Genomic DNA, 20,962 nt, shown 5'->3' with positions numbered 1-20,962 from the left:
GCCGCCAGCCGGAGCTGCCAGGCACAGCCGGGGTGATGGAGCGCTGCCAGACGGGAGCGAGACTGCGGGGCCCTTCTCAACCTTCTCCCCACTGTCTCTGGGGCTGTTCAGCTGTTTTCACTGCGAAGGGCTGGGAGCTTTTCCCCTCAGCCCCTGCAAGTGGCCACTCCAGAGCCCTCCGCTCCAGGGGCCAGGCTGGGAGCTCAGGGGCCACGGGGCGCTGGCCTTGAGATGGAATTTCCAGTGGTCCTTCCAGAGGTAATTCACACCTACAACAAACGGATGAAACGCCCAAGTGAGAAGGAAAAGTTACCTGGGATTTAAAAACCACTCAGTAACAGCAAGCGAGGGCAATACATTATTTAAAGGCTTTTCCCAGGAAAGAAAATAATTTCAGCTTAGTTAGCTTTTTAGGACATCCGAGCAGCGAGCAGGGAGCGCAGCGCTGCGGGCAGCGGGGCGATGCACGGAGCCTGCGGCCAAAGGGCACCGGGACCGAGTACCGGGGCCGGCCCGGCACCGGCAGCGCTGGCACAGCACGGGGCAGACCCGGGCCGCCGTGCCCGGGATCATGGACAGACCCGGGCCGCCGTGCCCAAATCACCGACAGACCCGCCCGCCGTGCCCAGGATCACAGACAGACCCGGACCGCCGTGCCCAGTTCCCGGACAGACCCGGGCCGCCGTGCCCAGCTCCCGGGACAGACCCGGGCCGCCGTGCCCAGCTCCCGGCAGGGCGCCGGGACAGCCCGGCGGGCGCTGAGGGAACGCGGTGTGATGGAGGGTGCGGCACAGCAGCGCTGCGCTGCGGGCACGCTGATGAATTAGGTGTCAGTGGCGTTAATCCAGAGCCATTAGCCATGCTGAACGTCCGCATATCATTTGTTAAACTAATGGATCGCTGGAGGTCATTCGGTAATAAGAAAGGGAGAGGAGGGTTATTAGTTTTTATCAGACATTAATTGGCCAAAATCGATTGCTTGTTTGGTGTCCGCAGTGCTCTGGGGGTGTTTCCCCCAGCAGCCCCCCGGCCGGCGGAGCGGCCCGGCAGACCCGCAGCGCCCGGGCCGGGCCTGGGTTGGACCGGGCCGGGCCTGGGTTGGACCGGGCCGGACCTCGGGCCGCTGCCGTGGCGAGCGGCCCCGGCCGAGCGCTTCACACCCGCCGGCGCCGGGCACTGAGGAGGCGCCCTGGCCCCGGGGCAGCAGCAGCACCCCCGGGGCAGCAGCGCACACGCAGCCCCCCACCCTGTCCCAGCCCTCCAAGCTCCCCCGTTTGTGGCACGGAGAAGCAGAAATGAGCTGGGAACCACTCAGGAGATGTCACATCTATCTAACAAGTTTCCAAATGAAAACTAGCGTTTGGACTTACTGCATTCAGGCTCAAAATTTGATTACATTTTTCTACAGCTGTAAATCTGCTTTCCTTTCTGCAACATTATTATTAAAGCCAGTATTGAATTGGTGGTGTGATACGTAAAATTTCAATCCTGGCTTTGACATTCCAGGAAGTTAAAAACCAATTACAGTGTGTGCTTTGCCTCAGGACAGAATGAATCATTGAACACAGCCACTTCACCGAGAGAAATTAAAGGCTGAAGCAGCAACATGGGGAAGGTATTACGTTAAAAATCAAAGGTCAATTAAAGAAAAACGGAGTCTATTTTATTTTTACTATTTTGCTTACATTTTCATTCCTTTCTGATGATCAAGGAGACAAAATAAACCTGCACTTTTATTTATCTGCCAGGTAATAAATCCGGGCTGAAGCTGGTTTCAGGAGCTGAGAGGAAACACTGAGGTGATAAAAACTCCCAATAACCAGCATTAATCTCACTGTAACGAAGCCAGCACAGCAACAGGGCAGCACCTGCCCTCCCTGCAGCGGCGGCCGCCCGCGGCAGAGCGAGGGTACCCAGGGGACAATGGTCACCGTCGCTGAGCCCACAGGGTCCCCTTTGGCCCAAGCTGGGCCGTGCCACACGGGGACGGGGTGTGGAAGAGGGTGCAAGGCGGCACCGTGTCCTGCAGCCAGCCTTCCTGGGGACTGCGGAGCCCGCCGGGCCCTACAATGCACATCACTCCATAAATCAGCGAAGCACCTGCCCGCTCCCTCCCTGAGAGCTCAGAGGGGATGTCACAGCCCAGGAGCCCGTCCAGCCCGGGGCAGCCGCCGCCAGGCTCGTCCTGAGCAGGCGGGACAGGAGCTCTGACCCCGCGGGCGCCACCCGGGCAGGGCCCGGCGCTCACGGTGTCCCCAGAGCACCGGGCTGGCCCCGGGCTGCGGCAGGAGGTGCTGACCCCTTATCGCCCGTACTGCCTTGCTCGGCAGCAGCTCGTCAGCGCAGACGCCTTCAGCGTGAGCTCTAATAGATAATGCACACCTCGAAATGCAGTCTATCATCTGCTCGTTACCCTCAATAAATCATTCGCAGAATGTTAAAATGCTTCAAGGCTGTCCTGGGGGCTCCAGGAATTGCTTTGCAATGTGCACACTCTGCCTGCTACCGGAGCAAAGGGATTCGGGGCAGCAGCCGCGGCCACGGCGATAATCAGGCTGAGCACAGGGCTGTGGGGCGAGCCCCCGGCCCGCATTACACTGCCAAGGCAACTGACCCCGCTCTGGAAACTCATCCAGGCTGTTGGGAAATGCACCCGTTCTCCAGGGAGCCGGTCCTGCGAGATTGAAAACGGGAGCGTTCGGCGGAGTGCTCACATCCATACGGAGCTGAGCCGCAGAGACAGCGAGCGAATGTATTCGCAGACAATTTAGACTCATTTCAATAAAGGCACAATTAGACGGCAGCAAATGGTGGGGAGAGCAGCTGTTACAGCAGCGGGACACCCAGCACAAGGTGACACAGCCGGGCTGGGACACAGGGCTGGCTGGGACACGGGGCTGGCTGGGCTGGGAGCAGTGGGATGCTCAGGAGCCCCTGCCGGGGCTGGGGCTGGGAGTGCAGGTGCCTCCTAACCCCAGGGACCTGCTCCAAAGGACCCCACGCCCCCAGAGCTGCAGGAACAGCCCAGCGGGATAAAGGCCCACAGCTCTGGGAGTTCACAACCAGCCTTGATCCGCACAGCCACCGGCATCCATCAGCAGGGAGAGCCCCACAGGGGGCTGGGGGAGCTGAGCAAGGACGTGAAAGATCTGGGGAGGCTGCCCAGCACCAGAGCCCTCCACTCCCAGTGGCCTCCTGCCACTGCAGCCCCAGCCCAGCTGCTGCCCTCCAGCTCCTGCCACAGCAGTGAGACCAAGCTCCAGGCAGGAGGGGACATATTACGGTCCCAGGACCTGTGGGGCCAGGGGACCCCAGTCAGACCCTCAAACCACTGTGTGAAGGGGCACAGGAGACCAGAAAGGAGACCCCCACATCTCCAAAAGCCCCTCAGGCCTCCCCTGCCCACAAGGTAGGCCAGCCCAAGGGGCTTCTAATGGTCCCTTTTCCCCAACAGCCCATTCCCCTGACCTGGGGACCCAATGTAAAATGGTAAATCCACCTTGGAATCAGCCAGAGGCTGATATTGCCATTTCTTATTAAAAGCTGGGGTTTTGCTCTACGATGGACTAGTTTTATGTTCCCATAAATTGCCAACAGTTAGCCAGATCCCCACAGAGCCAGGATCGATACCTGGCTGAGGGGAAAAAGTGCTGAGGAAGGAAAAGCAATACTCCAATTAGAGCAAAATTTAAGAGTCCAGGGGTAGGGGTGACAGTGCCTAATGTGTTACAATTTATTGACAGCCTCCCAAAGCTTGGGTTCTGTTCTGGCCCTCAGAGGCAGGCAGGGGTCCCACCAGGCAGCAGCAGCAGGGAGTTGCACACCCACTCTATGCACCCTCAGTCCTGACTGGCACAAGCACTGACCATTGCTGTGTGGTTTGGCATGTCCAGCCAAACACAGGGTGCTCTTGGCTCCCTGATTCATTCAGCAGCAGGGCAGCTCCGCTGGTGCCCCCTGAGCTGGCAGTAGCCACCCTACAGCCCACGGGACAGGTGACACTGACCAGGCTCTGGGGGCACAGGGACCAAGGAAACCACCCGGCACTTCCCCACCGGTGCTCCTCAGAGCCACCCCCCTCCCCAGGGTGTCAGAAACCTGAGCCCAGCTCTGCAGTAGTCTAATCCCAGTTAAACACAGCATAATCCCAGCCCGGGAGGGACATCTGGGAGCCCCAGCCCTGGGCTCCCCTTCCGACCCCCCTCTAAGCATGATCCTGCCCTGCCCGCCCCACGCCCCAAGTGCTGCCCACGGACCCTCAGAGCAGGAGGCAGGAGCACCGAGCACTCGGAGATCAAAGCTCTCAGCTGTTTTCCACCGACCTCACATCCCCCTCCCAGGCAGGCTGCAGGATGGCAGTGGGCTCTCTGTTAAATCCTGTGGCCAGAAAAACCCAGCTGGATTGGAGAAATGTTGGCAAATATAATAAACACAAGTACATTAACTCTAATTCTGTGAAGCCTTCGGCTATATTAATCTCTCTTTAATGTAATCACCTATAAATAAATGATGACCCCATGATTTAATATGACATCTGCCATCACCATTTCTACACAAGCTGTGAAGCAGTGCCTCTGGTACACGGTAGGGGTGGGACTCGTGTGCGTGACCAGCGAGGGCAGCAACCAGTGCCCGGGGGCTCAGCTCCAGCTCACCATCCCCAGCAGGATGGATGGGAGCACAGACCAAGGCTCCATGGCAGGGGCCAGGCGTCCCCCAAGGCCCTGGGACCCGTGTGGGCAAGGGGTGAAGTAGCACAGCTGCTGACAAACACACCAACATCAGCATTTCTACAACCACCGCCAGGCGGGGGGAGACCAGGACAACCTATCTAGGGATTTGGGGAACAAGGGGGAGTCGCTGACAACCTCCCCTTTGGTGAGTGCTGAAGGGCATGGGGTACACACTGATAACACTGCTCAGCTGGGCAACAGTCCCCTCCTGCAAAAACACGCACAGAGGAGAGAGAAAAAGAACCCTTGAGAATCAAAAATTGTGTTGGAAAGTGAGTGTGTAAAGCCCAAGCCAGCCCCTGATGCACTGATCCGAGGGCTCACTGGAGCAGAGGATCCAAGTCCACAGCAGAAAGGGCCGCAGGCTCGGGGGGAACACATCATCTTCCATCCTTCCTCCCAGAGGAGAGCCTCGATGGCCAAAGCCTTCTGTGCCTCATTTGCCCTGAGACTGGGCAGCCAGAGCAGCTCTCCCAGCCCAGGGTGGGTCACTGCAAACAATCCCAAGGACAGAGGCTTTCCATTCAGCACCCAGGAGAGGCAGCCTGTCCTCCTCCTGCCTTGCTCCATCCTCATCCTCGCTGGGCCGAGGTGGGTAGCAGCAGGAGCAGCCCATCCACGCTCTCCTCTGCGTCTGGAGCCATCGCTGCACTCCCTGCTAAAGGAAAAACAGGCTTTCATTAGCACAGAGCTGGAGGGGCTTCAAGCCTCCAGCGTCTGGTGATGGCAGAAGGCCCTCAGGCCACCCTGGCCCTCGACACCTTTGGCCTGAGGATCTCCTGGGCATGTGGGGATCTGGCTGGGGTCTCCTGGCCCCAAATGCCAGAGGACCTGGGTCCGTGTGTCCCTCCTGTCTGGAGCTTGGCCTGACTGCCGGGGGTGCCAGGGCACTGCTCTGGCACCAAGGAGCCCCTTCACGTGGGGGGCTGAGCCCCGACACGAGGCACGGGTGGGTGGGCAGGGAACAGTCCCACTCTGCCTGAGCAGGTGTGAGCCCTCCAGCACCAAACCCCATCGCCTCCCGCTGCCCTGGGCTCCCGAGCAGACTCACCAGCAGGCTCGGGCGCAGGTCCCACACCGCTCTCGGGCTGTGGCTGAGCCCTGCAGCACCTGGACTGACGGTCTGTGGAGAGAGAAGCATCAGGAGCAGCCCGGGGGAAGGAGGAGCCCGTGTCTCCCCTCCCCAGCACGCAGGCTGTGCCAAGCTGGCTCTGGGGTTGTCTCCCCAAAGCAGCCCTGGGCACTCAGGGAAGCCCCCAGGGCCGTGCCCCCAGCCTGGGTCCGGAGCAGGCAGGGCAGGAACACGGCAAGGCTGAAGCCTGCAGCCTGGAAAAACGCTCACTCAGGCAGGATGCCTAGTAATAAATTTATTGTATTTTATTACATATTCCCCTTTTTGCACTTAATTCCAATTCCTCATATTCAAACTCTTCTTTCTGAAAGAAAATGATTTGTAACATAAAAATATAAATTCTGCATATTAAAAGTGCATACACCTCGAATAATAAAACATACAAATAAATAATAAAAGGCATTGACACAGTCTCATGCAGTTGTCCTCAAATAATTTAAAATTTATGGTACAATGTTCAACCCCAAGTAGACAGCCTGCTTTCCAATTACTGTACAGGTCAAAAACATTAAAATACAGAAGAGAATATCAAAGGTGTGGGAAAGCCCCACGTCCCTGTACCAGGTACAGTGATGTGACATGCAGTTTGAGAACTGTAGATATTCCAGTGTAAAATCTGACATTGTGTCCAGAAGAGAAATTGCATTTGCAACAGGACTTAAAATTCAATTTTAACCAATGGTGAGGCACAGGTGGTGAGCGAATCTGTACAAACTCATACTTGGAAGGCCACAGGACGATAACGGAGCCACTGGTGGCCGGGATTCCCGGGTGTTACCCTACCAAGGCAGTGCAGCACCTCCCAGGGGGTTATTGCACTCACAAAGGGCACACGAGCCTGCGGCCGGCGCTGCAGGGCCCGGTGAGCCAGGACTGTGGTTACGCTTAGTTTTAATCTGTGTCTTTTAAAAAAACACTATTTGCAGATAAATTGAGTGCTATCATCTTTTAAAAAGTAGAGTTCCTAAGCCTTTAGATCTAACACAGACATTGTACAAGCCTTCAGGTGCTTTTCTTTTACAAAATAAAGCTCTTAACAGTAACTGCTTTAGGATGCTTTTGTTGAGAAAACCACGTAGGACTTTCATCTCACCACAGATTAAAACTAAATTTCAGTTCCCTCCACAGGTATCATTAGATACTGCCAAATTCTTTTGGATTAGTAGGCAAATAACAAAGATTTTTAAAAATCCAACCGAACTAAAATTAAAAAAAAAACAAAACAAACAACACCCAAGAGTGAAATTATTTGGAATGTTGTTTCCACATCCTGTCCACGCCAGCTGACCCAGGGGAGGGTAGCAAAGCTGCAGGGCAAGGAGCAGGAGGAGGCCTGGGACTGCAGGAAGCCCAGGCCAGCTGCCCTGGCCATGCAGCACACACGGCCGCCCCGGGCACCGCTGTCCAACCGGGCACGGCCCCAGCGCAGCAGCTCTGAGCACGGACAGGCAGCAGGGGCTCCCAGGAGGGCAGGCCAAGCCCCAGCAGCAGGGTGGGCAGCAGAGGCCAGCAGGGACCCGCGCCCCTCGCACGGACACTCACAGCAGCTGTGTGCCCCCCGCCCCTCCTCACAGCCCCTCGCGTGCACGCAGCCACACACAGAGCCACACACAGAGCCCCGAGCAGGCTGCCCTGCTAACAAAATAAAAACAACACAAAATAGAAACCAGCTTGTTCTTATTTCCCTGCTCCAATCCCTCTAACCTTACGTTACGCTCCAGCCCGGTCAGTAACGCAGAGTCCTGCAAAGGAAAGAGTCAAAGATGTGCAAAGGAAGCAGGGAGCCAGGGACATGCTCCTGCGTGCCAGCAGCAGCTGCACCTCGAGGCACAGCTCAGCCTCCAAGCACGGCCACGGCTGGGCTAGAGGCTTGCATAGTTAGTAGGGACATGCATCGGGGACAGCACGGCCATGCAAGCTGCATCCCACCGAGGAACATGGTTGGGCATGCTCAAGTTTCAGCTTCAAAAAGCAAAACCCCTGCAGCGACGGCGGATGAGGGCACTTGCAGTGCGAGAAGTGCAATTAAGCTGCTAGCTTTCTATCCTAAGCATCTTGTTTTTATTAATTCATATTTGATAAGTGTGAAAGGGTTAACAATTTACACACCCAAAGTGAGACACAAGTTACAGAGAACTGCAGGCACCAAATTGTCTATCAAATGTGATTAATACAAATAAAAGGTGCCTCTTCAATACACGTCATTGAAAATGTGCTTATAACTTGAATACTACTGAACACTGTCCAAAAGACACAGCCCAAAAAGGGTAAAAAAAAAGTCTCTAGGTGACTCCTGTGGGAATTGAGCACTGGAACAAAGGCGCTGCCCTCCTGCACCCAGAGGGCCAGTTCCAGGAGCAAGTGGCAGACTAGGGACGTGGGGTGAAATGCAAGTCACACGCTGGCACAGGCGACTCCAACCCGCAGCTGACTGGAAACACTGCCTGAATGCCTGCTTTGCCTTGGAGCTCCCCTGTCTGGGAGCAGGGACTCTGCTGGGCCTCCCCCTTCCCAGGCATTCCCCATCACCACGAGGCATGCCTTAGCCTCCAAGACCTTGGCAGGAAGGTGCCAGACCCTGCCATGCCCCACCAGGCTGGGCAGGACAGACCTGGCAGCAGCTGTTCCCATCGCACTCAGATGCCCATGAGACTTCCAGGCCCTACATGCCACCACCCAGGGGAGGCAGAGGTCCCTGGGCAGCAGCAGCCTCTGGGAGATGGCAGAGCCCACCTCCCCCACAGCCATGAGTGCTTCTGATGGCCAACGGGAACTTTAAGACATGGCCATGTACATGCAGCTGCTCCAGAACAGCCTCAAGCCATTGCTGCTTGAAGGATCCATATGCAAAGCCACGGTGGTGTTGGCATCTAGGACTTGGCAGATCCCTCTCTGGAGTGTTCCCTGGTACCATGCCACATCCTGGCAGCTGGACAACACAATACCACGGACAGGAGCTCCTACACAGGAAAGGGACAAGAGAGAAGTCTGCTTTATAGCAAGGAGAGAAGACTGATGATTCTTCCCCAAATCCCTTTAAGTAGGGCCTGTAATAACCTACATTCCATTTCAGAAACATTTATCCTACTTCATTGATGGAGTCATGACTGTAACAGCAACAAGGCTTTGATTAACACTCCCAGCGAACGGTGTTTCCCACACCCACACCCTTCAACCCTTGCCTGTGCAAGGAAGTTCATTTACTACTGCGTGGTGTGTGACACCACCACTGAGTGCCACACAAGATGTGTGACACCAGCAGCAGAGATGTGGAGTGACAGAGCAGCTGTTCCCAAGGGCCCTGGCACAGGCACGGAGCAGGGACCCCACTCCCACAGGCTCATGCACACGCTTCAAGTGTGTCTTATGTCCCGCACAAACTCTGGTGCACCCTGGTAAGTCAAACCATTTTCCCTGAGGACATCCCAAGCCAAGTCCTCCCGAGCAGAAAAGCCACCAGAGAGGAGCACACCCCACCTGCTCAGAGATGGGGGTACTGCCAGTGCAGCCCCTCCTGCCTACTCACTCTCCTCCGCAGAGCAAGGAGCCTGTGCACAGAGCTGTTGCTCCTGAGGGACAGAGAAATCCAGTTTGGCTGCATAAAGAGAGCAGATAGTGCTGGAGCTGGCAGCAATCAGCATCAGGAATTATGGAGAATGTGCAGCAGGAGAGTGAGATTGGCATCTCATGGGACTGCAGAGGTTTAGGTACTTTTATCAGCTGCTGGAATACCAGGACCTCTATCTCCCTTCTACCCAAAGGAGAGCTCCGAAGACCATTGTCTTGCTACAGATACAAACACTGAACTGGTGTTCAGCTAAAACATGGGTTTGGACATGGCTTCAAATTCCCTTCAGTCAGGAATGCAGCACAGGAGCAAAACCACCTCAAAACCCACAGACCAGCTTCCAGTTTAAACTCCTTCTGTGAAGGATGACATGAAAAAAAAAAAAAAGTCATTTGATAAAAATAACCTTTCACAAATGTCCATGGCAAAACGCACAGAAAGTAGTTCTGTCTATTAAAAGATCCCAACCCGAGTCAGTGTAAGCCACCGGAATTACATTCTTGCTAGAAGAGTTGTTACAAGAGAAGAGCCAAGACAGTGCAAGACCTTAATACAGATAAAACCTTAAACAAATACTTCAACATCAACATCTCAGGGAGTAATTTCAGTACTGCAATGTGAAGCAAGTCTTATCTGCTCTGCTGGATATAACAGAAAATAATCCAAGAATAATCCAAGTCATACATTTCAGAAGCAAGCACTGCAATCTTTGCTTCTTGTTGCTGCAATAAATGAGACTGAAACAATGCCTGAGCGAAGGAATGCACTGAGGGGATATGTTTGGGTTGAACACTCAGGGCACTACACCTGCAGGCTGTTGTTGGAGCACGTCACGGGGATGCAGCAGGACACCACCAGGACGCTGCAAGGGTTCCATGGCAGGTGGGCTCATCCCCACACACTGACCCAGCTCCATGGCACTCCCAGCTCAGCCCCACACACATGAGGAGCCAGCTACCCCCAGCCCTTCCCTCCCAAATCTGCTGCAGGTGTGTGGTGAGCAGAAAACTGATCATAGAGCAGCAAGGTGTCCTGCAGGGCAAACAGGCCCTCAGCAAGGGAGGTGGCAGAGGCCAGTTTGTTATGCTGATGGGACAGAGCACACATGTGCCTGGCCCCAAGCCATGCCCAGAAAAGCCCTGCCACTGGACAGGCACAGACCTCACTCAGCAAAGAGCGTGCCCAGCACATTGCCCAGTTTGCCACAACCTACACGACAGGCTGTGCACATAAAGAATATGCAGCACATCAATAAAATCTCATGGAATTTAAAAAAAGGATTACACCACATACATGTAAAAGGACTTAAGAAATCCAACTTAAGAGGAACCTTACAGAACTTGAGGAATCTCCCCTGTAAGAAGGGCATGTAAACAAAGACATCAGTAGATGTAGTGTTTTGACCCTAATGGAGGTTGTCCTCCAAACAAGAAGGGGAACCTTCCACTGAGGGACATGTGGCAGCCAGACCCATGGGGAGGGGACAAGCATGCCAGAGGGAAGAATGTACAGCACTCTCTAACAGAAAAACTGCCCCTCCAACGCACACAAAGGGGCCTGTCAAAGCATGCTCAGAAAAGGCAGGATGACACTCGATCTAAACATCACCCCTAGAGATAATGGAGGCTTAATTACACCACTGTGATAAGGGTCTGAGCACATTGGGAAATGCTTCCCAGGCATTTGAACAGGGGCATCCTGATAGCATCATGGCCATCCAGGTGTGTGGACAGAACTCTCCCATGGCACTGCTTCCACAGGACAAGCAGGCCAGCAGCTGCTGCCCAGGGATTTCTTCTGTTGTTTAGTAGAGCATTTCAGAAGAAAGTAGTGAAACAGGACAGACTAGAGGTTGCCTTAGGTATGGACAAAGCAAAACTCTTCACAGACGCAGCAACAAAAACTGCAGGTTACATTTCAAACTTCCTGCTGTTGGAATGCAAAAATGAAATCTATTACACAGACGTGCATAGAGACACACAGGTACCTTTCTGTCCGTCACTAATGCTAGTCCCTCCTATACTGGCTGAGTATATACCTGAGAAACAACATTAGTGTTGAAATATTGCCCTTTAGAAAGCTTGGAAATGGAGGGGAGCAGGGACAGAGAGTTGAGAGCAGAAAGAAGCGACAGTCTCTCCAGTTTCCTTCGCATCCTCCACAGCTCAGAACAAGGCCATACACCAGTGTGGACACAGCCCACTCAGAACAAGACCAAAGGAATATCAGTTCACAGCTCAACAAAGCACACCAGTGTCAGTACAACTGGGGGTCAGGTCCCAACCCTCAAATCTGAAGAAAGTTGTTGCACTTTCAACAGAGACTCCTGTACAAGTGCTATGGGACAGCTGCATTCGTGTTCAACAATGACTCCAGCTAGGCTACTTGCACCAGTGCTGGCTGCCTGTGGCTATTTGGTTTGATGGCAGAATCAAAGGCGCTTTAACAACTTGCAGTTAACTTCTCCTCAAAACATACATTAGGCACATGAACAAAAAACAAGAGCTCAGAATAAATTAGCTTCTCAGCAGAAGAAAAGACACCTGGATTGCAGCATTTCACTGAGGTTCCAGAGAAGGCCGTGCAGACACCTGCATGCTGGAAGGTAATTTTTTCAGCGGCTTGTCAGCAGACTGCTTGCCACTGGAAGGAGGAGACTGGACTCCAGGATCTAGCTGGGAAGACTTGGACTTGCGACTGGATAACAGAGAATGTTTGTTAGATGTGGCATCTTTTGAGACAAGTTTTTCTTTTGTAGTGATGTTGGCATTGGTTTGAGAGGCTGGTGGGGCACCACCTTTCTCTGGTTTGTCCTCCAGCACATTTTTACTGCCTGACTTGGAACTAACACTCCCTGTCTTTTTTGAAAGCATTGTTGTCTTGCCCAGGTCTGCCGACCTCCGCGTCTCCTTCTGCCTTAAGGCCGATTTAAAGAAAGACAAACCCTTCTCTTCCGACTTGCTGTCCCTCTTCAAGCCGGAGCGCGCCGCAGCGTTTGGGGAGCGCAGGTTGGCCATGGAGGAGCTGCGCACGTGCCTGCTGTCCGCCGGCCTGCTGTCGCTCCGGGAGTGGCTGATCCGCGGGGAGCTCGTCCTGGAGCTGCTGGTAACGCTCGTCTTGTCCGACCCCAGACTGACCTTGGAGCCCTCCCGGCTGAGGCTGCGCTCGCAAGTCCGGCTCTTCCCCGAGGAAGAGCCCTTAGTCAATGGGCCTGATGGGGTTTTCTTGGCAGCCGTGGAGGATGGAGAAGAACCTGACTTCTGCTTCTGTGCAGCTGAAGGGACAGATGCCTCCAGGGGCTTTGTGCTGTGGTCCTTCCTAGCTTGCGTGGGAGCAGGAGACCCGTGTCGCCCGCTGACCCTAGAGGAGTCTGTCTTACTTCTAGACCGAGAAGCTTTCTGGGAACTCTTCAGTGGAGGAGAAGAGCGAGAGACTTTGGTCTCTTGGGTAGCTAAGACTGTCCTTCCCTTCCTCAGACTTTTGTCTGGCTCAGAAGCTCCTTTGGAGCCGTGACCCTTCCTAGGGGTGTCATGTACCTTCTCCGCAGCCAGCCCTGTCCCAGCTGGGGCTTTCGCCTCCTTCACTGGGGAGCTGTCCACAGAATCACTCTGGTCAACAAAGGCGATTTGATTGTTGTTATCAAAAGGGTCCAGAGCAGGGTGATTCCTGTCTGGCTGCACAGAGCTTTTACCATACCCATCTGAAAGGTCTGAGCTAGATGTCCTTACAACGGACTCCTCCCTGAACGCCCCTTCCATGACAGCTAGAGGGGCTCTGCGAGCTGTCCTGTGCTCTCGCCGACTGCTGTCACAGGGCTCCAAGTAGCTGCTAGAGAGATTCCTCAGGCTGCCAAAGCACGAGGTGGAAACTTTATCATCAGCAGCTTCCCCAATCTTCTCCAGAGTGGAAGCAGAGGTATGTACTGGGGAATCTCCAGAGAAGCGTGATGGGGAGTTGGAGCGGAACTGCAGTTTTGCAGAGAGTGACCACAAGGGCCTGACACCATTTTCACTCACTGCCAGTGGGCTGGTGACAGAGGATCTGGATGACAAGCTCTGACGTTGGACACTCCTTACAAATGGTCGAGTTGAAAATCCTCCTGCAGAGAAAGCAAGTGACAACCTCAGTGGGAAAGCCAAGGCTGCAGCTGGTTTATCCCACCCATCCACATTTCCCCACGAGAGCCAAGCAGCCCACCCACACCACGCTATGTGTCTCTCCATGTAGGCTGCAGGCACAGCTTCTTGCACAAAAGCTGAATGAGGAATCCAACAACTGTTATTTGCTAGGGGTCACCCAGGAGTAGCTGTCTGAAGCCTCCAACTGATAACCCAGATTCTCCTCTCATCCTTGAAAAGCAGATCAAACACAAGGTTTGCATCTCAAAAGTCCTTGAAACTGGCAAGATCACCAGCTAGGATTATGATTCTGTATTAAAGAATATTTCCTAGAGCATTCTGTGAAAGGCAAAGTAGGATTCCTACCTCTAGATCAAGTGATATAATTGTATTTAGAAACACAAAATATAATTATTTTAGCAGTGTGACTTCCATGGCCAGGCCTGACAGCTGTCACAGCACTGCTGCAGGGATATCTCCACACCAACTTCCAAATTCTCTGACTGACCCATGAAGCTCTGGGTTCTCAGAAGTTACAAGACAATGTGTGGAGGAACCAGGCAAAGCCAGGAACTGAACAGTAACTTGCATACATGAGTGAATTTGCATCTCCCTCCCTCCCTAGGACCTTCCATAAGCACAACAGCAAGCAATTAATACCTGTGCCAAATTCGTCAGGACTGTGTCAGCCACCCTGAAAAGGTGATGCAGTGAGACCCAGAGAGAACACAAGCACAAGAAGTTCCTGACTCAGAGATTTTGTTGATGGCATTTGCTTTCTTTGAAAGGCTCCTGCCCATTCTCCTCCAACCTTTCACATGTGACAGAAGCCCACCTGTGCTCCCACCGAGCCCGCTCTTGCCTCTCTCAGCTGCTGGAGTAACCGTTCCTTGCAGCCACAGATTTTGCAGCTGGTTTAGTACGGATCTCACAACAGAGGGACAAGCGGCCCAGTGTGTCCCAGCAGCGATACACACCGTCATCTTCGCTGCGTTCCCCGGTCAGCTCCACGGACTCCGAGAGCGAGGCCAGCGAGGTGCGGCGCGAGGAGGCGGCCGAGGCGACGCTGGGCTGCTTGCTGCCCGGGAGCCGGCTGACCCAGTGCTCGCACAGCGACGAGCTCGTGGAGCCTGCAGGGAGCCACAGTGTCAGCTGCGCGCGCGGAGCCCCACCGGCCCAGCGGTCAGCACCACCGCAGTGTGCCAGCCCAGCGGTCAGCACCGCCGCAGTGTGCCAGCCCAGCGGTCAGCACCGCCGCAGTGTGCCAGCCCAGCGGTCAGCACCGCCGCAGTGTGCCAGCCCAGCGGTCAGCACCGCTGCAGTGTGCCAGCCCAGCGGTCAGCACCGCTGCAGTGTGCCAGCCCAGCGGTCAGCCCACAGCTCACCCTGGATTCCACCAACACATGCAACCCATGAAAGACAACTTAGAGCCACCCTGGACAGTGCCAGCAGGGCTTACCTGCCACGGAACTGTTGGCAGACCACGAGGGGATCGCTGTGCGTCGCTGGTAGAACAAGATATAAGCGGTCTGCTTGCAGACTTCACTCTCAGAAAGTTGCTGAACTTCACTGTCATCGAAGCAGTACCACTGGCCATCAACAGAATTCTTGCAATATGCTAAGGAATAATGCATTACTGTAAGACTCTCTCACTCCTACTGCTCTCAGGTACACTATATGACATTTAACATAAGGTTATCTGCTATGATGGACTCGGACTATGAGAGGAACAGATGTATTCTTGCATCATCTTCCAGTCTGACTGGCAAGATGGAAGCTTGAGGCTGCCAGAACATAAACAGCTTACATTTCAGGACTTTCTTTGTCCACCATTACCACTCAGAACAGATAATTAGGGGTGGCTCTATTCACTTCACCTTCTGTAACTTGTGACACTGCTTCCATCAGTGACTCCCTTTGTGACTCCATACAGAAATAGAACCAGCTTCTCCCTGAAAGGCCCCACCACAGACAGCACAGCAGGACACTTGCCTGTATAATGTCCGCCTTGCATGGTGCCATGGTGGTTGCAGACAGCGTACAGGTCATAAATGTAGTCCTCAGGATCTCTGCCGAGGCCGTAAGGTTTCCTCCAAGGTGACCAGTGCGATGGCAAGCTCCAGCTGCTCTGACTGCGTTTCACAACGTGAGGAGTCATATCCAAACCACTCAAGGGAAATTTAACCATGTTCTGAAGTTTCATCCTTCGGTCTCCTTCCTGTGTACAGAGAAGAGCATGAGCTGCAGAGGCCAAGGCCACCATGCCTGGGAAAACCCCAGGTGAGGAACACACAGGGCAGAATGGCTGCTTCCAAGAAGGGGAGTCTACTCACAGCACTCAGCAGTCCTCCAGCAACACTACAGGCATCCTTACCTGCCTAAACCTTTTGAGATGTATGATGAGAACATCAGGTAAGGTCCAGAGGCTCAGTGTGATGCTACCCTGCTGCAGCTGCTTACAGTGTGGGCATCGCCATGCATCATCTGGGGCAAGCTACAAGGAATAGGCAGGAGGGCGTATTGGTTTTCAAATTGCAAAGCATCTTGCACCACACCACTGTTCCTCTGCTGCCCCAAGCCCAGTGCAGACACTGACCCCTCTGCCTCATCTCCCTCCAGCATTTATAAAGCTCACTGGAGATGCAGGGCTCCCAGTGATGCTTTTCAAAGTGACAAGTAGAGATACGTGTGCCTCATTCAGGAGGCACTTCCTGCTGCAAGGCAGAATTCAGCCAGTGCTGCTGTGCAGAGGCCCTTTTTGCACCTTATAAATGCCAATGCCTTGGAAGTGGAGAAGAAAGAAAAGGAAAAACCAAGGCAAAAACCAGGCAGGTTTGGCAGTCTGAAAAGTATTCTCACAAGAAAACCAGCAGTAGGAAAAAAAAAAAGCAGGGATAAAAAAGCAGAAAAAAAATCAGAACAGAAAGAAGAAAGGTGTACTTTGGATGTCCCTCTGACACTTCACTGCCCTCTGGGAACCCTCTTCTTCCTCTGTAGTCCCAACAGCACAGAGTTACATACTGAAGACTTTCCCTGTCCCCAAGCCTCCCTCCACAGTCCAGTGCTCAGAGAACTCAGCAGCCACAGAGATTTAAGCTGTCAAACAACTCTTCCCCCACCTGTGAAAGAGAGAAGCTCTCAGATTATTACAGCTCAGCCTGGGTCCAAAGACTACCTCCAGACGAGCCCTTTGTACAGCAGATTAGAGACTACCAAAGGAATTCAGATGGCTTCCCTGTGTCAGGCAAGGGCCAGGTGAGAGCCCTCTCTACCTGCCTGGGGCACACCATCACTCCTGTCTCTTCAGCCTCACACAGTGAGCAGAGCCAGAGCAGGGGAGCAGCCACGTCCTGCAGAACTGTGCTGCTGTCACTGTCACTGTGCTGCTGTTTGAGAGGTCCCACTCAGTGGTGCCTGCCAGGGCCCACCAGCCCTGCTCAAGCCTGGGAACACACAATTACTCCAGAACACTCCCATGAAGCCACATTTTCCTAACCCTTTATAATATTTACAAATTTCACAGAAGGAAATTACCAAAGAGAGAACTAAGTTCTGGTATCAACATTATCAACATTTGGGCAGCAAAGAACCCAGCAGCAGGACCTCCCACAACCTTCTCACTGCAGAGGAGCTCTGCTAACAGCACAGATAACTAATCTTGTATTACAAATCTATTCTCCTGTCACACGGAATCAATGAAGATTGAAGCACAAGCAGAAAAGAGCTGCCTGGGGTGAGGGAGTTCCTGCAGCATGTGAACAAGCCAGAGTACACAGTCTGTATCTACCTGTTCCTCTTTGGTGTACAGTTGGAAACACTGAGATAAAGTGCAGATCTGAGGTTGATGATGAAGCTCTCTCTGCTGGCGGACGCTTTCAGAGTCTGGAATATATTCCTCTTCTGTATTCACAAACAAGCTGCATCAGGGAGACACCACATTTACCAGCACATCCCCTTGCTCCCCAGGCTGTCCCTGCAGATAGGGGCTGGGCACACGTGGACTTTGAGTGGTCTCATGTTTGCTGAAGGATGCACAGTTCATACAAGCAAGCTGCAAGCAGCAATTGTGAGGTGAACACAGTTTAAAGCTTTTGCTCCATACTTACTAATCTTTAGTTTCTTTGTCCCATTCTACCACTAATTTCACATGAGCAGTTCCCCCCTGTCCGCATGACTTCAATGCCCTGCAGGGAGGAGCAGAAATAAGTCAGACCATCTTCCAATCCAAAGTCTACATCATCTTCTACATGCATGTAATTTCACTCCACAAGCCCTTCACCCTTCCTTCACTCCCACAGCTGAGGTTTGCAAAGGAGCAAAAGGAATTCACACAGCAAAACACTTGGCAAAGCTGGTAAATGCTTTCACCCAAGTATGTGAGTTCTGTCAGGCAACATACACTTGTTACAGAACAGGCATTTACCAACATTTCAAAGAATAACAGGCACAAGAAAAAAATTTAAATAGTGAGAGTAATATTTTCATTCTGTTCTCCATTTCCAGGGAGGACAGACTACAGATGGCATGACACACAACTGAGGTATTCTCACACAGCTTCCTAAGGATGCTCCCTCATTTCCCTGCTCCTCAGGCCTCTGCAGAGCATTCCACACATCCACACCAGGACCGTTCATTTCTGCATGGCAAACACCAAGCTCCCAGCTAACACACCTCTCTCCACTCTGGGAAGCACCCAGCACATGAGGGCCAGCTCACCTTTCCACGGTTGGGTGGCAGAGGGGTCGCTCCTCCTGAGGTAGCAAGTATGTTATGCCCACAACACTGACCACTCGCAAGCTGAATGGGCAAACCTGCAAGAGAGAGAACAGAGACCACCTCAGCGGCTCCAACCCAACCTGCCCACCTGCCCACTGGCTGGGCAGTGAGCTCAGACTTTACCCTAAAACACATTTGACATGACAAAGCAAACACAGGAGGTCTCAGATATGCCTGTGCCAATGAGCTGACAGAGGGCTGAGGTACAGCAATGCAACCTGTGCATCCAACAGCTCACATTTGCCTCACCTGCAAGCAGGCTGCAGGCCGCAGGAAATACTGCATCTTCTCCAGTATTTCCTTCTGCAGAATATCCCAAGCAATTGTTTTTTCCAAGTGCAACACAAAGGGCAAGCCAAACCTATGGGAAGGAGAAGCATTTGAGGAACAATTAAAAGATTATCCTGTTTAGCAATCAGAACCCTAAACTATACAGGAGAACTTTATGTGAAATTTTGTGAAGCTTCAGAGGCTGAGGCAGTTCTCAGGCTCCAGTTGATACAAATGCCTTTGGAATGGTTGTTTCTCACTTCTCACCCTCCCCCCATTTTCACTCCAATTAAAAATTACCACCCATAACAGGGCCTGGTCAAACATGCTGCTCTCAAACCAGACAAAGGTGGTGTATCCTCTCAACTAAGCTGCATTTGTTTCTTTTACAGTAATGCAATACTTGATGTTCACCAAAATTAGAAATATTTTGCTGCACCCATTAATACTTTTTCATCAACATGTTCTTTAGCACCTGATGTGAGCTAGGGATGCAAGCTGCTGCTCCTTCACCTGGAGCCTGTACTACAGGAAAGTAAAATCCAGGTCAGTTTAGGAAGCAGCCAGAAAAGTAACTCCAACCACGCTGCTGCCAGTCACCTTTTGCTCTGCTGTCCAGTGCACGCTCTGTTACACACCAGCAAGACAATCTTGTCATTTGCTGCTAGTTTAGGACAGGACTGCTCCAGTTTTCCAGACTTCACCGTTCCTTGAGAGTAAGCTATTGTTCGGGAGTGCTCAGTGCCACATTTCAAGTTATTCAGGTTATTGTTCACATGTATTCCTGAAAAATTAGGAGAAAGGAAACATTTCATTATGACATCTGCCTTTAGTGTCCTGATGCCCCCTTCAAGAAGCCCTCCTTGGGCTACAGAGGAGCAGGTCAGTATGGAATCAGGAGCATTTTCATCACCTGGACAAAGGCTTCAAAGAGCAACTACCTTTCACAGTGACTGTTTCTTTAGAGAAGGACATTATATGCAAGTGCTCCCCATCTGATTTTTCACAGCAGGTTGTACAAGCACTCTCAGCTTTTACTGCCCGCAAGAAAAACTGAAGTGCTGAGAACACAACTTGCTACTTCCAATAATAAAATTTGCCTTTGATTACACTCCATCTGCCCAGGATACCATGATTACCTTTCACTGAGGGGACATGCAGAGGCTGAGGGAATTTGAGCTTGGAAAGAGAAAGTGTTTGTTCATTCCTGAGACTGTTTATTCATCACTAGCAATCTGATTTTAAGTAACACAATTTCAGTGGCTTCATCTGGCCCTTAGCAGGCCTTTAAATTAAGCCTGACAAGAGATTTCACATTAAGCCACCCTGGCCTGCAGCATCAGCCCTGAGAAGAGGCAGAAAGGAGTGTACAACACTGCCTGATAACCTCCCAGCTGACAACACTATTAAATCTTCTGGAATGAGCCTGGACAAAGTCAGAGCTGAAATCAATACACCAGAACATCAACAGCTTGTGGCACTCATTCTTTTCCCACACAAACGTCCCTCACTAGTCACCCGAGGTGGGCATTAAGAGTTATTGACACACCTCTCTGACTGAGGATGCCCTCAGGCCTGAAGATCTCTGGGGTCTCAAAGGCAAAAATGCAGTCACTCTCGTGGATGGTGTCCAAGTCGTCCGTGTCGCAGAAGGAGCGATGGAACCCATCGTAGTACATCTCTGTCAGCACGATCTGCAGGCACCACAAGCAAACCAGAACCCATCAAACCACCCCTGCTTTCAGCTCAGTGCCTCATCTCTCAGCTGGGGTTCTCCTGCTAAGGGATGGCACTTGTCAAGACATCCTGTCATCAGCCAAGAGAAAGGAATGGGGAAAAGGATAGCCATAAACTGGGAGAAGCTGGCATAAAAGCAACATATGGAGAGGCTTTGGTGGAATTCAACAGCTTTCCTGAAGCTCTTCCTACAGAGGAATTCGCTGTAGGTGCCCAGAGGTTGCCTCACTGCCAGCATGCAGAGATCACCATGGGATCAGGCAGGTCTGCACACTGCACTGAGGGCTATTCCAACATCACTAGGATTCAAACAGCCAATACACAGGGAAAAGCATGATCCAGATTTCCACCACTACCTTGTTTCCCTGTTCAACCATTGGCAGCCAGTTTCCATTCCTATGTATCCAACCAGGGACAAAAGCCTCCCCTCTCCTCCCACTGCAGGGCGGGAGGTGCCCACACAGGTGGGCAGCCCCGGCCATTACCTGCTCCGTGGGTATCTTGGTTTCCGAGGAGACAGCCTCCCGCAGCCTGGCCACCGTTCCGGAGATGGGCACGGCCACCCCGATGCGCATGCAGTGGGAGCACTTGCCCTGGTACACCACGGTGACGTAGAGTGGCCTGTGGA

The 20,962-nt window shown here is 52.7% G+C and overlaps 2 protein-coding genes across 8 annotated transcripts in view; one reads left to right on the top strand and one right to left on the bottom strand.

The window, feature by feature from the left end:
* The window catches only part of UBFD1 (ubiquitin family domain containing 1), a 134,444-nt gene that overhangs the window by 22,063 nt on the left and 91,419 nt on the right, over positions 1 to 20,962 (top strand). The gene's annotated exons all lie outside the window — the stretch shown is intronic.
* USP31 (ubiquitin specific peptidase 31) overlaps positions 4,451 to 20,962 on the bottom strand; it is a 29,708-nt gene continuing 13,196 nt past the window's right edge. Inside the window, exons 5-19 of one of the 7 annotated variants that reach the window (XR_012058229.1) lie at positions 20,820 to 20,955; positions 20,147 to 20,291; positions 19,198 to 19,381; positions 18,577 to 18,688; positions 18,268 to 18,362; positions 17,658 to 17,735; positions 17,339 to 17,468; positions 15,926 to 16,045; positions 15,544 to 15,769; positions 15,011 to 15,169; positions 14,529 to 14,681; positions 11,977 to 13,532; positions 7,570 to 8,825; positions 5,785 to 5,856; positions 4,451 to 5,391 (exon numbers count right to left, since the gene is read on the bottom strand). Coding sequence is in view for 2 of the 7 variants with exons in the window: in XM_030285267.4 (XP_030141127.4) it covers positions 11,992 to 13,532; positions 14,529 to 14,681; positions 15,011 to 15,169; positions 15,544 to 15,769; positions 15,926 to 16,045; positions 17,339 to 17,468; positions 17,658 to 17,735; positions 18,268 to 18,362; positions 18,577 to 18,688; positions 19,198 to 19,381; positions 20,147 to 20,291; positions 20,820 to 20,955 (3,079 nt within the window). In the remaining 5 variants the exon portion in view is untranslated. Of the gene's footprint in view, positions 5,392 to 5,784; positions 5,857 to 6,085; positions 8,826 to 11,976; positions 13,533 to 14,528; positions 14,682 to 15,010; positions 15,170 to 15,543; positions 15,770 to 15,925; positions 16,046 to 17,338; positions 17,469 to 17,657; positions 17,736 to 18,267; positions 18,363 to 18,576; positions 18,689 to 19,197; positions 19,382 to 20,146; positions 20,292 to 20,819; positions 20,956 to 20,962 lie in introns of those variants that run through there. The other 6 variants (XR_012058230.1, XR_003962875.4, XR_003962876.4 and 3 more) reach the window with 6 other exon arrangements.

The sequence above is a fragment of the Taeniopygia guttata genome, chromosome 14, assembly GCF_048771995.1.
Source record: "Taeniopygia guttata chromosome 14, bTaeGut7.mat, whole genome shotgun sequence".
Taxonomy (NCBI): Eukaryota; Metazoa; Chordata; class Aves; order Passeriformes; family Estrildidae; genus Taeniopygia; species Taeniopygia guttata.
The sequence above is the reverse complement of the archived record's forward strand: the minus strand, read 5'-3'. Positions and strand labels throughout refer to the sequence as shown.